This window comes from Podarcis muralis, chromosome 11 (assembly GCF_964188315.1).
Source record: "Podarcis muralis chromosome 11, rPodMur119.hap1.1, whole genome shotgun sequence".
In the NCBI taxonomy this organism is placed as follows: domain Eukaryota; kingdom Metazoa; phylum Chordata; class Lepidosauria; order Squamata; family Lacertidae; genus Podarcis; species Podarcis muralis.
The window spans coordinates 40,220,189-40,237,959 of NC_135665.1; the positions used below are offsets into that span (position 1 = coordinate 40,220,189).

The 17,771-nt window shown below is 38.0% G+C and overlaps 1 protein-coding gene across 19 annotated transcripts in view; it reads right to left on the reverse strand.

Annotated features, from left to right (window-relative positions):
* Window positions 1-17,771, reverse strand: part of MAST4 (microtubule associated serine/threonine kinase family member 4) — a 197,412-nt gene that overhangs the window by 50,609 nt on the left and 129,032 nt on the right. For 16 of the 19 annotated variants that reach the window (XM_077936321.1, XM_077936320.1, XM_077936318.1 and 13 more), the window contains 5 exons: window positions 14,951-15,039; window positions 10,144-10,213; window positions 6,683-6,703; window positions 5,643-5,721; window positions 1,439-1,596 (listed from right to left, as the gene is read on the reverse strand). In XM_077936321.1, coding sequence (XP_077792447.1) covers window positions 1,439-1,596; window positions 5,643-5,721; window positions 6,683-6,703; window positions 10,144-10,213; window positions 14,951-15,039 — 417 coding nt within the window. The remainder of the gene's footprint in view (window positions 1-1,438; window positions 1,597-5,642; window positions 5,722-6,682; window positions 6,704-10,143; window positions 10,214-14,950; window positions 15,040-17,771) is intronic. The other 3 variants (XM_077936319.1, XM_028749231.2, XM_028749235.2) reach the window with 1 other exon arrangement.

Sequence of the window (17,771 nt, forward strand, 5' to 3'; positions counted from 1 at the left end):
CTAAATCCTCATCAACTATCTTTAAAGTAGAATCTCTGCTCTGTTTTGTTAGGCCTACGGCCAAATTCTGTAAGATGCAATGTGATATAATGAAATATAATGTAATGTAGTTGCACTGCGTTTTCATTGGGGGCTGGGGAACTGTGCAAAAGACACAGAATTTCAGGATAAGTATACATGTTGACTATTGGAGAATTCCATTTTATGCAACAGAGCCTACTGACCTCTGAATAACAGGACCCAGTTGTGACTCTTGCACACCAGCTATGTCACTCTAGACAGGTTCTACCAGCTACTGTCCTCCTCCTACTTCATCCAGAATCTATTTGCTTATTGCATTTTGTCCCCTCTCAAGCCTCTACATGGCTAAGGGAAATTAAGGAGTGGGGGTGGCACAAGAGGAGCAAAGCGCATATGTACATTAGAATGACATGTTTACGCTGACACTAACACTACAACTCACTGTTTTTTTCATATGGAGCTGCTGTTTCATTAAATCTAGAGTGACCACAGCCTCCAGGATACATGCAACACAGTTCAGAATAAAATTTATCCTTCTCAGATAACTGGGAATCAGAAGAATGTAACATTTCACTCTATGGAGCTAAGGCAGGAAATCTCTGCAAGTTGTAGTTTCTGGAGACACTAGTTTTATATTAAACTAATGCCTTAAATATTTTGATTTAGTTCTGAACAAATGAAAAGATCACCTATATTTCTTTCTCTTTGTCGACAAGCTTCACCTCTACTGAGAACAAGAGAACTTCAAACTCTTGAAAAGAGCAAACCTATCACCCTATAATTTGGTTTCTCAACAAGTAGTCTAATTCTCTACAGATTGTGAATGTAGCTTTTTTATTAATCACCATAATGTACTCAGAACTTTGCGAGAGGAAGAAATTTAAACTAAATACTTTTTTGTCATGGTAGGAATTCTGAATAATTTATGTTGCCACGCAGCACATTTTCGATCATTTCAATAGATATACTGAGAACATTTTGAAGATTATTAAGCTAGGAAGCAACTGAAATGAAAATTATAAACTTAACTGTGAAGGTCATGATTTCACATTTCCAAGGGCAAGGCTAGTGGAAGACCATTTGAAAACTAATGTGCATTTTTTAAAAAAGCATAAGACACAATTAGCTCTATATTTTACTACAATTCAAACATTAGTACAAGCACACACAAAAAAACCATACTGTTTTATCCAGACTTTCCCTGACATACAATTTTGGACCCTGTTGTATGTTTTGAATCTCCGTATTTATTGTATTGCCTTACTGTTTTTCATGTTTTACATTAAGAGATTTAGAAATGCTTTTAAACAAGGTAACAAAATATAAAACAATGTTATAGTAACGTGCATAAAAAGTATAGTTTCTCATGAGTTTCCACATGAAGGTATCATTTCAATTTCCTGGCAGGTCAACCCACCTCAGGCTTCTGGATCGCGGCCGCATTTGAGTGGTCCTACATCTATTATCACTGGCAATGCTTTCAGTGGCACAGAAATGTTTAGACAAAAAATGTAGTTCGTCTGGAGTTGGTTGGTATGGTAACTGGTGCAACTTCTCTTGGGAGGAACAGGATGACTGCAATAAACATGTGGAAGATAAATTCCTACCATAACCCTAAAGTCATGTTAAACATTTGTATGGATTGTACACAGAATAACTTCCTTATTCCTAAACTTTCTGAACACAGAAAATAAAAATGCAACCTTAAGAGATTATAGAAGCAATAACATCATGCAACCACTTTATATGCATCTGTACAGATACAGCCTTGCAATTTCAAGGACCCTTCCTGTGTATTCTCTCAGCCCTTAGATTTAAAACAGACAAAACTGCTAAGCATATGTATGAAAATAGTATAACATGATCATCCATTAACTACAGCTATCCTTTTTGATTTGCTGTGCTGTAATGCAACTTTAAAGATAATTTGGTGCAGAAGGTGACTTATCAAGATGATGCGTTGGAAAGTTACAGAAGCAATTTTCAGAAGCAATTTTGAGGAAGGCTTATAGCACAGTGGTAGAGCACATCCTTTGCATATGAAAAGTCCCAGGTTCAACCCCTGGTGTTTCCCATGTAGAGCTGGGAATAACTCCTACTGGAAACCTCCGAATGCTGCTGTCAGTGAGGGTCAACGTTACTGAGCTTGATGGAGTGGCTTGGTATAAGGAAGCTTTCTATATTCCTATGTTCCAGAATCACTCCACTTAATACACTGTCCTACATGGATATTTACTTTGGTGTAGTAAAGAGGCACATTTGCTTTGCAGAAGGAACACATGATGGGGAACAACAGTTAGTTTCCTTCTAACAGGTTGCTGCTGCTTCTAAATCCTGAGGCAGCAATACTTCACCTTTCTGGAGAAATGCCTTACTGAAATTTTCTATCCAGTCTCCAAGCATGTGTTCAGTCAATTATTCAGATTCACAAAGCAAACATCTGTATAAATCTTGTAGACCAAAATAGTTGCTTGCTTGAATATTACTATGAATAGATTTTCTTTTGAAATACTATCATCTTTGTTTAAAATCTAGGATGAAAAAGCAATGAGCAAAGGAGTTTTCTATTAATTTTACCTTACCTATGCTTACATACAATCCTTAAGTTAAGTGATTTGTGCTGACAGCTTCAGACTGATCAGTTAAGAACAGGCATAGGCAAACTCAGCCCTCCAGATGTTTTGGGACTACAATTCCCACCATCCCTAGCTAACAGGACCAGTGGTCAGGGATGATGGGAATTGTAGTCCCAAAATATCTGGAGGGTCAAGCTTGCCTATGCCTGGTTAAGAAGTGTGAGAAGAGTCATGCTGGATCACGTTACTGGCCCTTATAGTCCAGCATCCTGTTCATGTAGTGGCCAACCACAAGGCTGTGGCAGATTTAGGAGAGTGTGACTGGTCTGGTCACACTAGGCCTGGAGCCTTGGGAATGCCACAACTATGATTTAGAATGGAATATGAGAGGTGGGGAATGGCAGTTCTGGGGGTTGTACAGGGCCCTGCTGAAATTTGAGACCCCAAGATCCTCCACTCCTTGTGGGTAGCCTAGAAGGAGGACCTGAGCACAACAGCATTCTGCCCACCTACAATTGCCAGCAACTGGTTTTCAGAGGCATATTGCCTCTGACAGAAGAGGTAAAGCATAATCATCACGACTTATAGCCACTGATAGCCTTCTCCTCCATGAATTTATCTAATCCTCTTTTAAAGCCATCTAAGTTGATGCTCATAGGTCCACAGTTTAAATGTGCACTGTGTGAATAAACACTTTCCTTTATCTGTCCTGAATCTCCCAATATTCAGCTTCACTAGATGTTCATAAGTTCTGGTTTAATAAGAAGGAGGCAGAAACGTTTTTCTCTACCTATTTCCTCCATGTTATACATAATCTGATAAGCTTTTCTCATGTCACCTCCTATTTGCATTTTCTCTAAACTAAAAAGTTCCAAATGCTTTCCTCACAGGAGAATTGCTCCATCTCTTCAATCACTTTGGATGCCCTTTTCTGAATCTTTCCCCACTCTATAATATTCTTCTTGAGGTTTAGAGACCAGAACTGTATAAAGTATTTCAACTGTGGTCACACTACAGATTTGTATAACAGCATTATGAGATTGTCATAATGCTTTTTCACAGCTGCCACACACTGGAACTACATCTTTATTGAGCTGTCCACTACAACCCCAAGGTCTCATTCATGGTCAGTCACTACAAGTTCAGACTACATGAGCATATATATGTGTGTGAGAAATTAGAATGTTTTGCATCACTTTACACTTGTTTGCACTGAACTGCATTTGCCGTTTTACTGTCCATTCATTTCTGTTGGAGCATTTCACAATCTCTTTTTTGCTTTAACAAACCCGAACAATATCATCAGCATGCTTGGCTACCTCACTGCTCACCCCTAACTTCAATTCATTTATAAACAAGTTAAAAAGCACAAGTTCCAATACCAATCCTTGGGGGACTCCCCTTTCTCCATTCAGAGAACTGCGCATTTATTCCTACTCTCTGTTTTCTGCTAATTACCCAATCCCTGACCCATAAGAGGACCTCTCCTCTTAGTCAATGACTGCTAAGCTTACTCGGGAGACTTTGGTGAGGGACCTAATTGAAAGCTTTTTGAAAGCCCAAGTATGCTATGCCAACTGGATCACCCCTGTGAGCTTGTTCACAATCTCAAAGAACTCTAATAGGCTCATGAAACTGGTCTTGCCCTTGCAGAAGCCATGCCAGCTCTGCTTCAGCAAGGCTTGTTCTTCTATATGCTTGGTTAGCTTATCTTTAAAAATACTTTCTGCTGGTTTTCCCAGGCCAGACGTTAAGCAAATTGGCCTGTAATTTCCAGGATCTCCCTGGATGCCTTTTTTAAAATTGGTGTTATATTGGCTGCTTTCCAGTCCTCTGGTATGAAGGCTAATCTGAGTGACAAGTTACATATTTCTGTTGGAAGATCAGCCATTTCACATTTGAGTTCTTTGAGAACTCTCTGGCGAATGCCATCTGGACCCAGTTGGCAATTTGTCAGTTTTTCTTTTATCTATGTTTATTATTCAGAGCCATCTTCCCAATGACAGATAGTTCAAAGGCTTTTTCTTAATTTTCTCAACATAACAGTTTACATGAAACTAGTTTCCAGAAGGTTTAAAACAATAACAGAATATGACAATTTATGCTGTGATCTCTTAACAACCTACCAGTAAGATTAACTGTGGTTCGTATTTTCTTATAGTTATCTAAACGTCACCTAATCTTAAAAATTAGTATGAAGAGCCAGGTTGTACCTATCAAGATATGAATATGTAATTATTCAGGCACCCAAACCTATCTTGCAGTGAAAATGATAGGCTTCAATAGAACATGGATTTACTCCAAGGAAAATGGGCCCCAAACTGTGTGACGGGAAAAATAACTATTTGTATTATAGCTAAGCGATGCATGGAATCCTGCTAAATAAAAATTTCAAAGTGAAAATGAGTTATGGGAGGATACAAAGTACCTTCTGGCATATATAAAATATACTATCATGTTGTACTGTATATTATATGAAGGAAGGGAAATCAACAGTGGTTATAACACACAGTGTGTCTGTTGAAAGAGGGACAATAACAGAAAAAGTGTATTCGTTAGAAATACAGCTCTACTTGAATAGCATTTTTGGGCAGAGGATCAGTGCAAGTTCTCAATTATGTCAGTGAGGCTGCCTTAACAATTACTTTTTAGCTAGCATGCCTGTAACTGTTTTCAAGCACTGCACTTAATTTTTTTCATTCAAGTTCAGCAGACAGCATCTATTGTATGAATTATGAGAAAGGAGGGGGGAAGTGATTGCCAGGAAAAGTTAAAATAGTAAATATTTTGACAAGCATAGTGGGCAACCCAATCAAAATCCTTTAAAATGTTAATAGATGGTATTGCTGGGATAGAGCCTCCCCCTATCTCCCTATAACTCTACCCCAACTGTAGATACTAGTAGAAGTCTACATTATTGTTTAAAATCTTACAAGGGCTGAATCTGAGAATATATTATAAGCAGAAGCAAGCTATCTATCTATCTATCATCTATCTATCTATCTATCTATCTATCTATCTATCTATCTATCTATTGTTACTTACTGAAACAGTTGAGCTTGGAGTATTTGTACCATAGCCAGAAGAGGGGAGAGATGCCAGTGACCAACGTCGTCCATCAGTCCTGTTGGGAATTTGAGTTAAGTCACATAAGACAACTGTTAACCCTACAGTATTATACAAAAACTGTTGGAATAGAATCCATGTAATGTTGTGGTGTACCATGAGGAAATACAGACAAACTCATAAGCAAGCGTTCTTACAAGGCACTTTTTTTAAAAAAGCACATGAAATAATACAACTGTGATGTTTTAGGATATCGGTTAGAGACAATGCAAAACAGGAACAGGATGGAGGAGAGACCGATGCACAACCATGATAGGCTAGAAAATTGAATGTACATGGAAATGTATATAAAATGAACCAAGATTTACAGCAACGTGACTTGCAAAACTAAACATTTTCATAAAATTATAAATTTTGGTAGAACAAAACATTTACCATGTAGGACAATTTCAAATTCTGCTACATGTAGTCCACATTCAGACATAGGACTGCCAACTCAAATTTTCAGCTGGATGAGGCCTAAATACTCTGCTGATGTAACATGTGCAGTTAGTGCCTGTGTTTATAATTCCTCTGCTACAGCACTACCATCCATGTCTAACAGGAGGCTACAACTGTTTCACAGACAAAAGTAGAAAATAACATACACATGATATGCACTGTCTGCATCCAACACAACTGATAGCTCTGTGATTGCTAATCAGTGCCGGTGGGGGGGGGGCAGGTAAGCTTGCCAGCACAATGGTGAAGAGAGCTCCTTCAATGCTATCTTCCTGGGCTCCAGTGGCCTTTTACATTTTTGTGACCCATGTGACCCGTATATGCAATAAGGTTACACAGCGCTGCTTAACTAATAGTTAATCAGCTTTCCCCACCCCACTTTAGCAACACTGTTCTGAGAAAAAGGAAAAACCCTGGCTTGGCTGGTTTGTTTCTAGGCAGTTGGCAATCCTAGTCAGAAATTTACAATCAAATTAACAAACCACAAAAACAGAGTAGTAAGTTTTCGTGACAGTTACCTCTCGTTTCGATGCCCATGACTGCATTATAATTGTGCAAAGTATATTTAAAAAACAAATGAAGAAGTAGAACAACAACTTTCTAAATATAAGAGCATGACAATCAGCATAAACAGCTTCAAAATATATGGGGATGTACCCTGCATGGCATTTTGCAAAAGATCTTCCAATTTTACAACAGATGTAAAAAAAAACCACAACTCTGGGGTGGGGGATCTGTGGTACTCCAGATTTTGTCAGGTTTTGTCAGATTTTGTCACCCCTGATCCATAACGATGGCAGCTGGGGCTGATGGGAGTTGGGAGTCCAACATAAGGAGGGCCTCGGGTTCCCCATCCCTGACATAACTGAATGATGCAACTTCGTGGTTTATTCAAGGCCCATTCTCTATCTTTTACTCAACTTTGGTCAGTGCAATGATCTGCTTCTATTTACACAAACACCCTGTTGATGATTTTTTTCATAATGCTACAACAAAGTGGTGTCAGACCAAGGCGACTTCTAAAGTGGAAGTCCCATGAAGTCCTATTTCCCATGAAGAAATAGGGAGATGCCAGTCGTGCTACATTTCCAGAGAAGGCCAGAAGAGCAACCAGTGGCATCCATTCAGTAATAGGATGTATGAACTTTTGCTTATTAGAAATTTGTGTTTTAAAGAAAACTGCTGTGCTGAATAGATCAGTAGTTCCCAATCCCCCCCCCCCTGTGGACCACTTGGTTGCTGTGGGTCTTTGTGGACCACTTAATTATTTTTCTAGTTGTTGGAGCAATTGTAACGTGCTGTGCTAGATGTTGTAATGTTTTTGTATCTTTACAAGCATGCCAAAGACCATCTAAATGAAATTAATGGACAACTGATGGTCTTGTGGACTAGACAGTCACCCCTTTCATGTTACCATACTATGTTTTTTGCTCTGCCAACTTTCTCACTTGCATGGTATGAGAACTAAGTCTCATATTGTGATGTATCCTCACATGTATTTCAGGATCCTTACTATATGCACAGCAGTCAGCTAGAGTGATGCCAATTTTACTCATATTGCAGAGGGGTAAATAGAAGGGAGTGCTGGTATAATGGCACTTTGCCACTTCTAGCATGCTCATTAAGCTATGAAAACAAAGCAATGAAGAAAATGCATTGTGTAAGACTTGCTCTAATCTAGAAGGCGGGGGAACGAGAACCTCTTTCTAAAGAACAGATTATTTCCTCACTGAAAAATAGATTGTTGCCGAAAGTAGTAATTCAGAGAGAAACATTTCTATGAGCACAAATATATAATGTTAAATATTTAAAACACATATCCTAAACACGTAATGACAGTAGTTAGGTAGACTTTTTTTCAGATTTTTGAGGTGTACAGTTCTTTTAAATGAGCAAAGTTAGGATGAACCAATTACTTTTCATTCCCAAAACTCTTAGGTTGGGCTTTCAATAAAACACATGTGCATAAGATCCTCTGTTTTATTCTATGAGCAAGGCAAAACTTAGTCTTTACAATGGGAAATTCCTATATACAAATAGAAGAAGGGGTAACTCCTGCATTCCTGGCTTTGAATTTTGCTCATGGTAATAGTTACAACTCAGAGAATCAATGCAATTTATTATGCTACAGTTCTATTTTTTTCCTATTGGTATTTCCTCTGGTGTATAAAACTGGCACACAATGTAAATTAGTTTTCAATCAGCTATTCTGAAATACATAGTAGTGGTTTATGTTTCTGAACAAATATGAAAAGAAGATGGAAAATAAATTGGGAAGGAATAGTATATCCTTAAAGAAAATGTTGAAAGAATAGAAACTGCAAGATAAATCAATCAGAATTTTCAAATAAATCTGTATATAATCAAGATGTAACATTTTATGCATCTGTCCCTCCCAACATTAATACTTAAATGATTTCTATAAGGCCGTGACAAATGGAATTGTATTCAGGTTTGTGGCTTTCTTCTCACTCCAATCACCGAAAAAAGAGAAAGGATCACAGGCAAAAACTGCAGGAGACTGCAGTTATTTGGAGAAGAGGTATTTCTTACCCAGGCTACTGAATCCACTAGAGAAAGTGGGGTCATTGTCCAGCATTTGACAATTATCATGTTCAAACATTCCAGTTTTAATGTTATTTTCACATCTATTTATGGTTGCCGAGACAGGTGGGGAGGAAGGTGTAGCATTTGAACTTCATGCTACATATCAGCTACACTGGTTATCTGTGCATGCTTCAGATAACAATTTTTTAGAAACCACTGGTTTCCTTTATATAGAATGGGTTCATTTTCTGATACAGCTGAGTACCATTAACCAACCCGCAATGTATTCACAAGTAAATGTAATCCTATGCTTCGGATTAGTCAAATGCTTCAGGTGACCAACAGATCACTTATACTGATGCAATAGTACTATACAATCACAAATGCATCTTCCAAGAACTATACAAAAATTAATCCTCACAAAGGTGTTCCTGGGTAGACAAAACCTAGCACTCTCTTCAGGGTATTCATTGGTTCTTTTACATTCTAACCTCTGAGGTACTATGCCAGATGAGGCAGGATCCACTCTTTTTCTAACACAACTTTCACTCTGTCTTATTTTCTGGATTTTGTTCTGCTAGGGGCATCTTCATCAGTAGAGTCACCCTAATCAACAATGGCAGCTCTTCTCTGGGTGACTCACTACACAGCATTGTGGCTTAATTAATAGTTCTGCAGAATGACAATGTAGTGACAATCTCTTTTGACAGATTCCCATACTGTACTCCACCCCAGTTGGCTCCTTTCAGTGTAGTAGGAAACTGGTTTTGGAAATCACTGAGGTAGATAAACTCCTTCAGTATTTCCCATAACAACACACGTATCATTACAGTTGTGGAAGAGCTAGTTTGAAGTCAAAGGACTCTCTCTCAAGATGCCGCATTAAATAGCACATACCAATTTATGAGTGGAAGGTTTTAGAATGTACTGATACCTATCATGAGAAGTGATGGACACTCCTTCCTTGGAGGTTTTTAAGCAGAGGTTGTATGGCCATCTGATCGAGGTGAGATTCCTGCATTGCAGAAGGTTGAACTAGATGACCCTCAAGGTCCTTTCCAACTCTACAATTCTGGGTTTCTATAATTCACTAGTACAGTTTTGCAAAGGCTGGATTACAGGCCGTTGTAAATTCTATACGTATTTTCTAGTCTTTTTAAAATTATTTAAGTTAAATTAAATTAAATTACTACGAAGGAAGGGAAAGAGGTGATAATCCTGGTTCTTATATAAATGAACTTTAAATATTGCAAGAAATTAGCAGTATCAAGAAGCAAGTTGCGAAGACTATTATAAATTGAATTGCATTTTAAGGCAACATATATTGGTGTTTCTTACCTCCACCAGCATATTATAAATGCATAAATGCAAAGTGAAGCATGATTCCCAACTATTAGTTATGACACATCAAATACACACAAACCCATCCTACCTTCGTGCAAAAGAAAAGTGGGCTGAGGCACTAGGAGAAAAATTTCTAGGGCTATCTTGAGGACTGCTCCCTGGTGAGAAACAGAAGAAAGTAAGAAAATTATTTAAAGTGTCATACAATCATAGTTAGACTCAGTGAAAATCCTCAGAAACCTATTTTGCTCTGATTATCATTTGTTTGTATAGCACTTAATGTGTATCGTGCTTAATGACAAAGTTGGTCAAATAGTGTAACCTTCAACTTCTATTCCAGCCATATACATTGGCTCACCTTGTGCTGCCCTGACTGCTTTTGTTATGGAGTGGCATATAAAGTAAGTAAATAAAATATAATTATCTAAAATGTAAATAAAATGGAAGCTAGACTCTTAACTTCCATCCTGCTTTCCATCTGTGGTTCTCTCAATATATTTTTTATGTGTTTATTATTTTATTCATTGAATTTGTATACCACCCTTCATCTAAATATTTAAATATAACATAAAAACGTAATATATAACATAAAAATACAAAACGAGAACACAAAAGACATAACAAAAAAACAAAAACAATTATTACATCATCTCAACCAAAATTAGTTCACCACAGCTACAGAAATATTTCTGTTTGGGGGGGGGGGAATATTAAGACTGAAACTCTGCTTTTTTAAAAAAGTATATAAAATATGTATATATCTGTTCTCAATATATCAGCATTTAAGGACATTTGCAATAAACACTGATATCCACAGTTTAAAAATGTTATTTCTCAACATTTTTCTTGCCGCCCCCCTTTTAAAAACCATTCTATATGCCAACAAGCAAACCATGAAAATTAGATAGGAAGTTATTCCCAGGACTGGCAAGACCAAGGCATGGGGAGGTGATCTTAAATGATATGAAGATGTGACTGCTCATTGTGAAGAGAACATTTCCTTTGGGGCCTTGTTACTTTCTCACATTAGACCACTCAACCTGCTGCTGAACACTGAGAAAGCTTGGCAGGCAGCTGTTGAGGGAAAGTTCACCACTATTCCAGCCTGCCTCTCAGCATGCATAATTAGAGCATGTGGTCTGTCTACAGGGGAAACGTAAAGGCGACACAAGCAAGAATGTTCTTTTTATGAGCAGTGGTGTCTGTCAAGAAATACATAATCATCTTTCTAGAGAAACACACAACCCACTAAGTTTTTGATAAGCACACAGTCCAATATATAGAAACAAGATTACACTGTTCAAGGGAATAAAGTTGAGTTATTGCACGCAAGGTTCGTCTTTTTCTATTTGACAACATTATTTAGTTTTAAGGGTAGCAAATAATTATCCAGTGTGTGTACTAAAGAGTAATACACTGCAGATGCTTAAACAGTAATTAACCAGTGGTCATAATAAACACTAGAGTTCTACTAGAAAATGTTAATTATTCAACTACTGTATAATTATTCTATTATAGTCATTCCTCAAGATTAATTTTGGTCATCAAAGCAACTCTCAGAGGTGTTCCGGGCTCCATTAACCAATTTGGTGTCGACACTCTATGGCCCACCCTGAAGGGCTCTAATGGCTGATTACGCAATGAAGTGATGGAAGCAGCAAAGTTGGCCCTGCTCACTGCCCACATGGTTATGTGCTCCAACACACATTTGGTTTTCTTCATAGCAGGGCATTCACCACCTGTGTTCTACATTGTTTAGCCTGTTTCATAGCACATCTCTCCCCAGTATACCAGGGGCAGAGAATGTGTTCCATATTCTCAGAGAGGACACTCAGGAGTGATTGTACTTATGGCCCTTTGCATCGTGCCATTTCACAGCAAGATGAGGGCCTCAGAAGGATCACCAGCTTTATCCACCAGAAAAACCCCCAGAATGGTCAGGAATCCATCAGAATCCATAAGTTTTGGGGGTTTGACCATCCTAACTGGGGGCCCACCTCTGAAGGGAAAAGTTGGTAACATCAGCCCACACTTCATTAGAAAATCTTCTCTTGAACTCTTGGGGCAAATAGATCTTAAGCAGAAATCTTATGAGGAAGATGCTTGGAAGAACACACATCCCTACAGCTGAAGATTTGCTTTTGCTGAATATATTGATTTTCTTTTAAAACTTTATTGCCTTTGCCAGTCACTAAACTCAATATTTAGATGCAAAAGAGTTCACAGCATGTTGCACAGCTGACTCGTTTAAGTATTCAAATAACTCAAACAGAGGGCAAGAAAACCCAGAGACAATAGGAATAGGAATCATACTGCTGCCACAATTTAAGGCGTGGCATTTCAGAAAAGCAACTGGAGTCTCATCTGTGACCTTCATCGCTCACAGCATTTCTCTCAGTACTCATCCACCTATCTGCAAGTCAATACCTGAGAGGCTTTCAAATGACAACCAGTGCCAGTTAATTCTCTGCCCATATGTGCACTGCTTCCTTATTACTCAAATCCTGCTGTTCTCGGGGATTTTGCTGGCTGTTTCAGCTTTCACACATTTCATTTGCTGTCGAGACTACTACTGACGTTTTTGGCCAGATAAAGTAAACCTGATTGGTAGGGTCAGGCATTATATAATTAACACTACAATCTCCAGGGAGAGGCAAACACTGAGAGCGAGTAATCAGTATTTCAAAATACTGCATTTAATGGCAATATAATAGGAGCTGTGTTGCATACATATTGCATTATGTGAATATATTCAGAATGAAGAGCTTCAGAAATCCTGAAGAACTCTGAGAGAGCAACTATTGCACTGACTATAGATTATTGCTGTACTTTAGTGCCTGGAACAAGTGTTTTGATACACAGACGGTACTAAGGGAGATTAATAATAACTGATCTTTTAGATTATACACAGGATCAGTTAGAAACCTTGTTGATACCACTTGACAACTCTCTTTAATGCCTATCCGCATTTATCACTATAGCCATAAAATATACTAGTAACTACTCAAATTTATTAGTTTGTAGTAATCTGGCAAATTTTATAATTCAGGCAACTATCCAGGAAGTTATCGTCTCTGTTTTGACACCCTAGAATGTAACTATGCTGCAGATGGCAGAAAAATAATTTTCCAAGAAACTGCCAGATGATTTATGTGGGAAAAGGTTTGAGAATATGTTGCTGAGGACCTACAAGAGCTTGATTAAATGTAGGTGATCCCAGAAGATAACAGAACTCACTACAGGAAAGTTTCCTATCTCTTATATCTGATTATCTATCAGAACATGTAATTTCTGAAAGGAAAATGTTAATTTTTCACTACGTGGCCTTGTGGCACTAGCAGCAGGCTTGCTTTGAAGAAAGCTTTCAATTCAATGACTCCAAACAAGCCCCTGGGAAAGTGTGTTTGGGAAAATTTGAACTTACAGAAATGTTGGTGGCTGTCAGTACAGTACTACAATTTATTTGTATTACATATTTCAGTTGGTCTATGTCTCCTAATGAAAAAAAAGCATAAAATCAGGACTGGAAAATGACAGTTCCCAAACTGTAAATATATTTTTGGTATATAATTTTGTTGTATAGGCATTTTGATTTGGTAAACTTTAGTAAGATTTGCAGTGAAATCAATGTGTAACTTATCAAATATTCATGTTTCAGAGAAGTTCTGTCATAGTACAATTGCTTTAAAATTACAACCATAATGTTATTTTCTTGTCTCTCTTTCTGTCCTCATGTTTTATGTTAATGCTCAAAGACTCCATTCTTTGCTTAAATGTATTTCTGTATGACACTGCTGTCTCTCATTTCTTTCATTTGAATTGTGTGAACTGAGCATTTTATGTGCATGAAGCTTTCAACCCAGAGCTGGAAAAACAGTTCCATTTTAGGAACCAGTATCAATTATTTAGGCGCTAACTGTGAATGGAAATGAATATATATTTGTGATCAGATATCATGTGTGTGATCAGCTATGTAGAATCTTTTTTCTATACAAATGCAAATTGAAAATCACTTAAAACCAAAAGGTTTTTTGTGAAAATGTCAGCTCCACAACCTGATGATACCTTTATTCCCACCCCCACCCCCATGTGCTGGTGTTTTTAACTGGAGAAACACTGTTAAGACTGAGGGCCTAGAGAAAGATTAGTTTACTCATCAACCTGTCTATGTACAGCATTAATCTGCAAATAATTTTCAGTCTCTCTGCTATTTAAAATGAGGTGGGCAAGGACCAGAGGGATGGCCTTCTCTGCTGCAGCACCTTTTTAATGAAATTTGTCTGGTCTGTAAGGTAAAGGTAAAGGTACCCCTGCCCGTACGGGCCAGTCTTGACAGACTCTAGGGTTGTGCGCCCATCTCACTCAAGAGGCCGGGGGCCAGCGCTGTCCGGAGACACTTCCGGGTCACGTGGCCAGCGTGACAAAGCTGCATCTGGCGAGCCAGAGCCGCACACGGAAACGCCGTTTACCTTCCCGCTAGTAAGCGGTCCCTATTTATCTACTTGCACCCGGGAGTGCTTTCGAACTGCTAGGTTGGCAGGCGCTGGGACCGAGCAACGGGAGCGCACCCCGCCGCGGGGATTCGAACCGCCGACCTTTCGATCAGCAAGCCCTAGGCGCTGAGGCTTTTACCCACAGCGCCACCCGCGTCCCATTTGCCTGAGCACCAGGCAAATAGCTTTTTATTTCCTCTGGACTTTGTTACCTAAGGAATTTTCTGGTGTTGCTGCTGCTAAAACTTACCATTGATGTGTTTAAACCAGCATTAAAAACTTTCATTCTAGTCTGGTTCCACAGTGATTGTTGGAAGTGCTAGGGTACCCCAACCCAGTCAAACTATATAATCACAGACTACAATATTTCTCTCTTAAGTCTATGGAAACAGTGGAATTTACCTGCATGAGCTGAAAGTGGCGAATGGGGCCGGGGCATAGCTGGGGACTGTCCATTGCATATCAGACTTTTTCGGTTACTTGTCCGGCAACTGTAGGAAGAGAAGAGAATACTTAAAGTACAAATGGTTCAAATATGCAGCATCCCAACCCTCTATTTAACTCAGAATTACTATCTTGTGATAGGCATTCTGAATTCAGGGAAGGGGAGAAACCCTAGAATTAGACCACACACTGAATGTTAAATGAGTTATATCCCATATATCAGCAGGAGAAAATGCATTAAGGTTAATTATAACCACAATTTTAATGCAGATACTATCCCCAAAGAAATCCACCTGCCACTATGACATTACACTATTAACACTGACATTTTATCTGATACAGAACAACAGTCTTATTTATAATACATAAAAACGTCAGAAAAAAAGATGACCATTTAGAACCACCATTTGATACATGGATTTCCTAATTCCATCCAGGGCAATAATCTATCTATCTTATGATATACTAATTAAAAATCTAATTATTGAAGCAAATTTCACATCTGCATCTTTTTGTAAATAGTCCAGGCACATCCTACAAAGATAAATGTGTTCTTTCACTCATACATTTTTCATCTCAAGCACTGCAAATCACTATTTTTCTCCATTACAGATAATTATGACATGAATGGCAAACACATACATCTACTAAAAAGCAGGACCTCTGCAGCTTTAAGTGAATTCATACTCTTGTAATTATAATCAAATACACCTAAGAATATCATCTTCCACCTTGAAACACACATGTAAATTATTTCCCCTAAGATAATGAAATTGTGAATGAGCAAAAATGTGTGCATCAAATATGTTAACATTTGAAATACAAATTATTCCATTACAACATCTTCAGAATGAATATAGGAAACTGCCTTATACCAGGTCATACTATTTGCCAATCTAGCCTAGTACTCTGACTGACAGTGACTCTCTGGGGTATCAGGAACTATACCTGGGACATTCTGCAGTGAAAGTATATGCTCTGTCAGTGACCTATGGTCTGCTTAAACTAAGGAAGGGTGAATGCATACATTGAATTCACACTGTAAGTCTTCAAACACATACATGCGCGCACACAAGCAACAAAAATACAAATAGCTCACACTTCTATAGGCAAGGAAATAAAACACTGATCAAGTTCCTGCAGAAGGGTGGTATCCAGCTAAGTCATACTCAGAGTAAACCCGTTGAAGTAAACAGACTTACAATAAATTCATCCTAAATCAATTAATTTCAATGGACCTACAAAGAGCATGACTTAGTTGGATACCACTCAATCTGTTTTTGCGGTGGCATAGTTGTGGAGTTACAACCCATGTAAGCGAAATCAATCCCTGAAGGCCAACAATATGATTTCAATGAGAGAAGACATCTCCCGAATAACACAAATAAAAACCAAACCGAAGTAGGATTTTATCTGCTCCAAAAACAAGTGGTAGATAGGGCTCTGAACATGAGTGTTCTACAGCAGTGGTGTCAGAACTTCAAATGCCTTTCACAAGTTTCTAGCTCCTTAAAGAAACCAAGAGTATTTGAGTACTCTTGTTAAGGAACCATAGTCTACTCAGTACTCCTAGGCAAACATATACCTTCACATATATTTCCTGTAAACTACTTTCACCACTTGGGGATCCAATTTTAAATGTTCAAACCACAGTTTGTTTGTTTTTGTTTTACAGTTCTGCTAAATGAGGACCATTTATCACATTATCGTTTTGCTTTAAAACCCTGCTATATTCAGAACAGCTTATATTTAAATGTCAGGTGTCTATTAAAAAGAAAAGTATGGCATGTCTGTTTCTACATGTAAAAAGACATGCTCCCCTATTTATTTAATTGCCTATTAAATGTTAAAATCAACTTAGCGCTGGTGAGAAAGGTCACATTTGAAATTGAATATTGTTACTAAGAAACTACTAGCAATTCTTATGCCCTCCCCATTTCACACTGTTTCAAACATGGGCTACAATCACTTTGATCATCATTTAGTGGCTATAGGGAAGGCTCAACTAGCTGGGGGTTTTTGCACATTGGATAAGAGGTCATAACAACTCAAACCACCAGCAGCTGGGCAGCAGCCTTCTGTCAAACCCCTCATATTACATGAATATACCAAGGGAGCAGATCAAACACATAAGGACCCATAAATCAATATTTACATACAATCACGTTGCAATGTGGTGCTACTAAGTGCAGCTTTCAAGATAAGGCAATCAGCAGCACAGATAATGGCCCTGTTAGGTATACTACCATTAATGTTTCTTCTTCAGAGAGAGTCGTTTACTATGAATACATGGGTAAATTACTGGCAATAAAGGTTAATTGCTAAAAAGAGCTGGGTGAAAGGAATGTGCTGGCAGCAATTGCTTTTTATCACGCTTTTCACTTGAAATCTGACATCTGTTTTAATCATTTATAATAATTTCATTTTAACATCCTTAATTATTAATATTTACACTTGTAATGAAGATGGATATATGGGCTGTAAACTATTATGGCAGAACCTTTAACAGCATACACTGACTATTGTAATGTATCCCTTAATTTTGTTGTCATTGTAATGTGCTTGCTGGTTGAGCAAAAGATAAAGCTTTAAAAGAGTATGGGTCTTTGTATTTGGAAAGCACAACAAATGAAGTGCTTTCTAAACCAATTTTAAATTCCAAATGTCATGTAGGAACACAATATAAAGTGATACAGGCAAGGATGAATGAGTAGAGGATGGAGGCTTCATGCTTTTTTACTATTAAAAATGTACAGCTAAACATCATCTCACAGAGGTA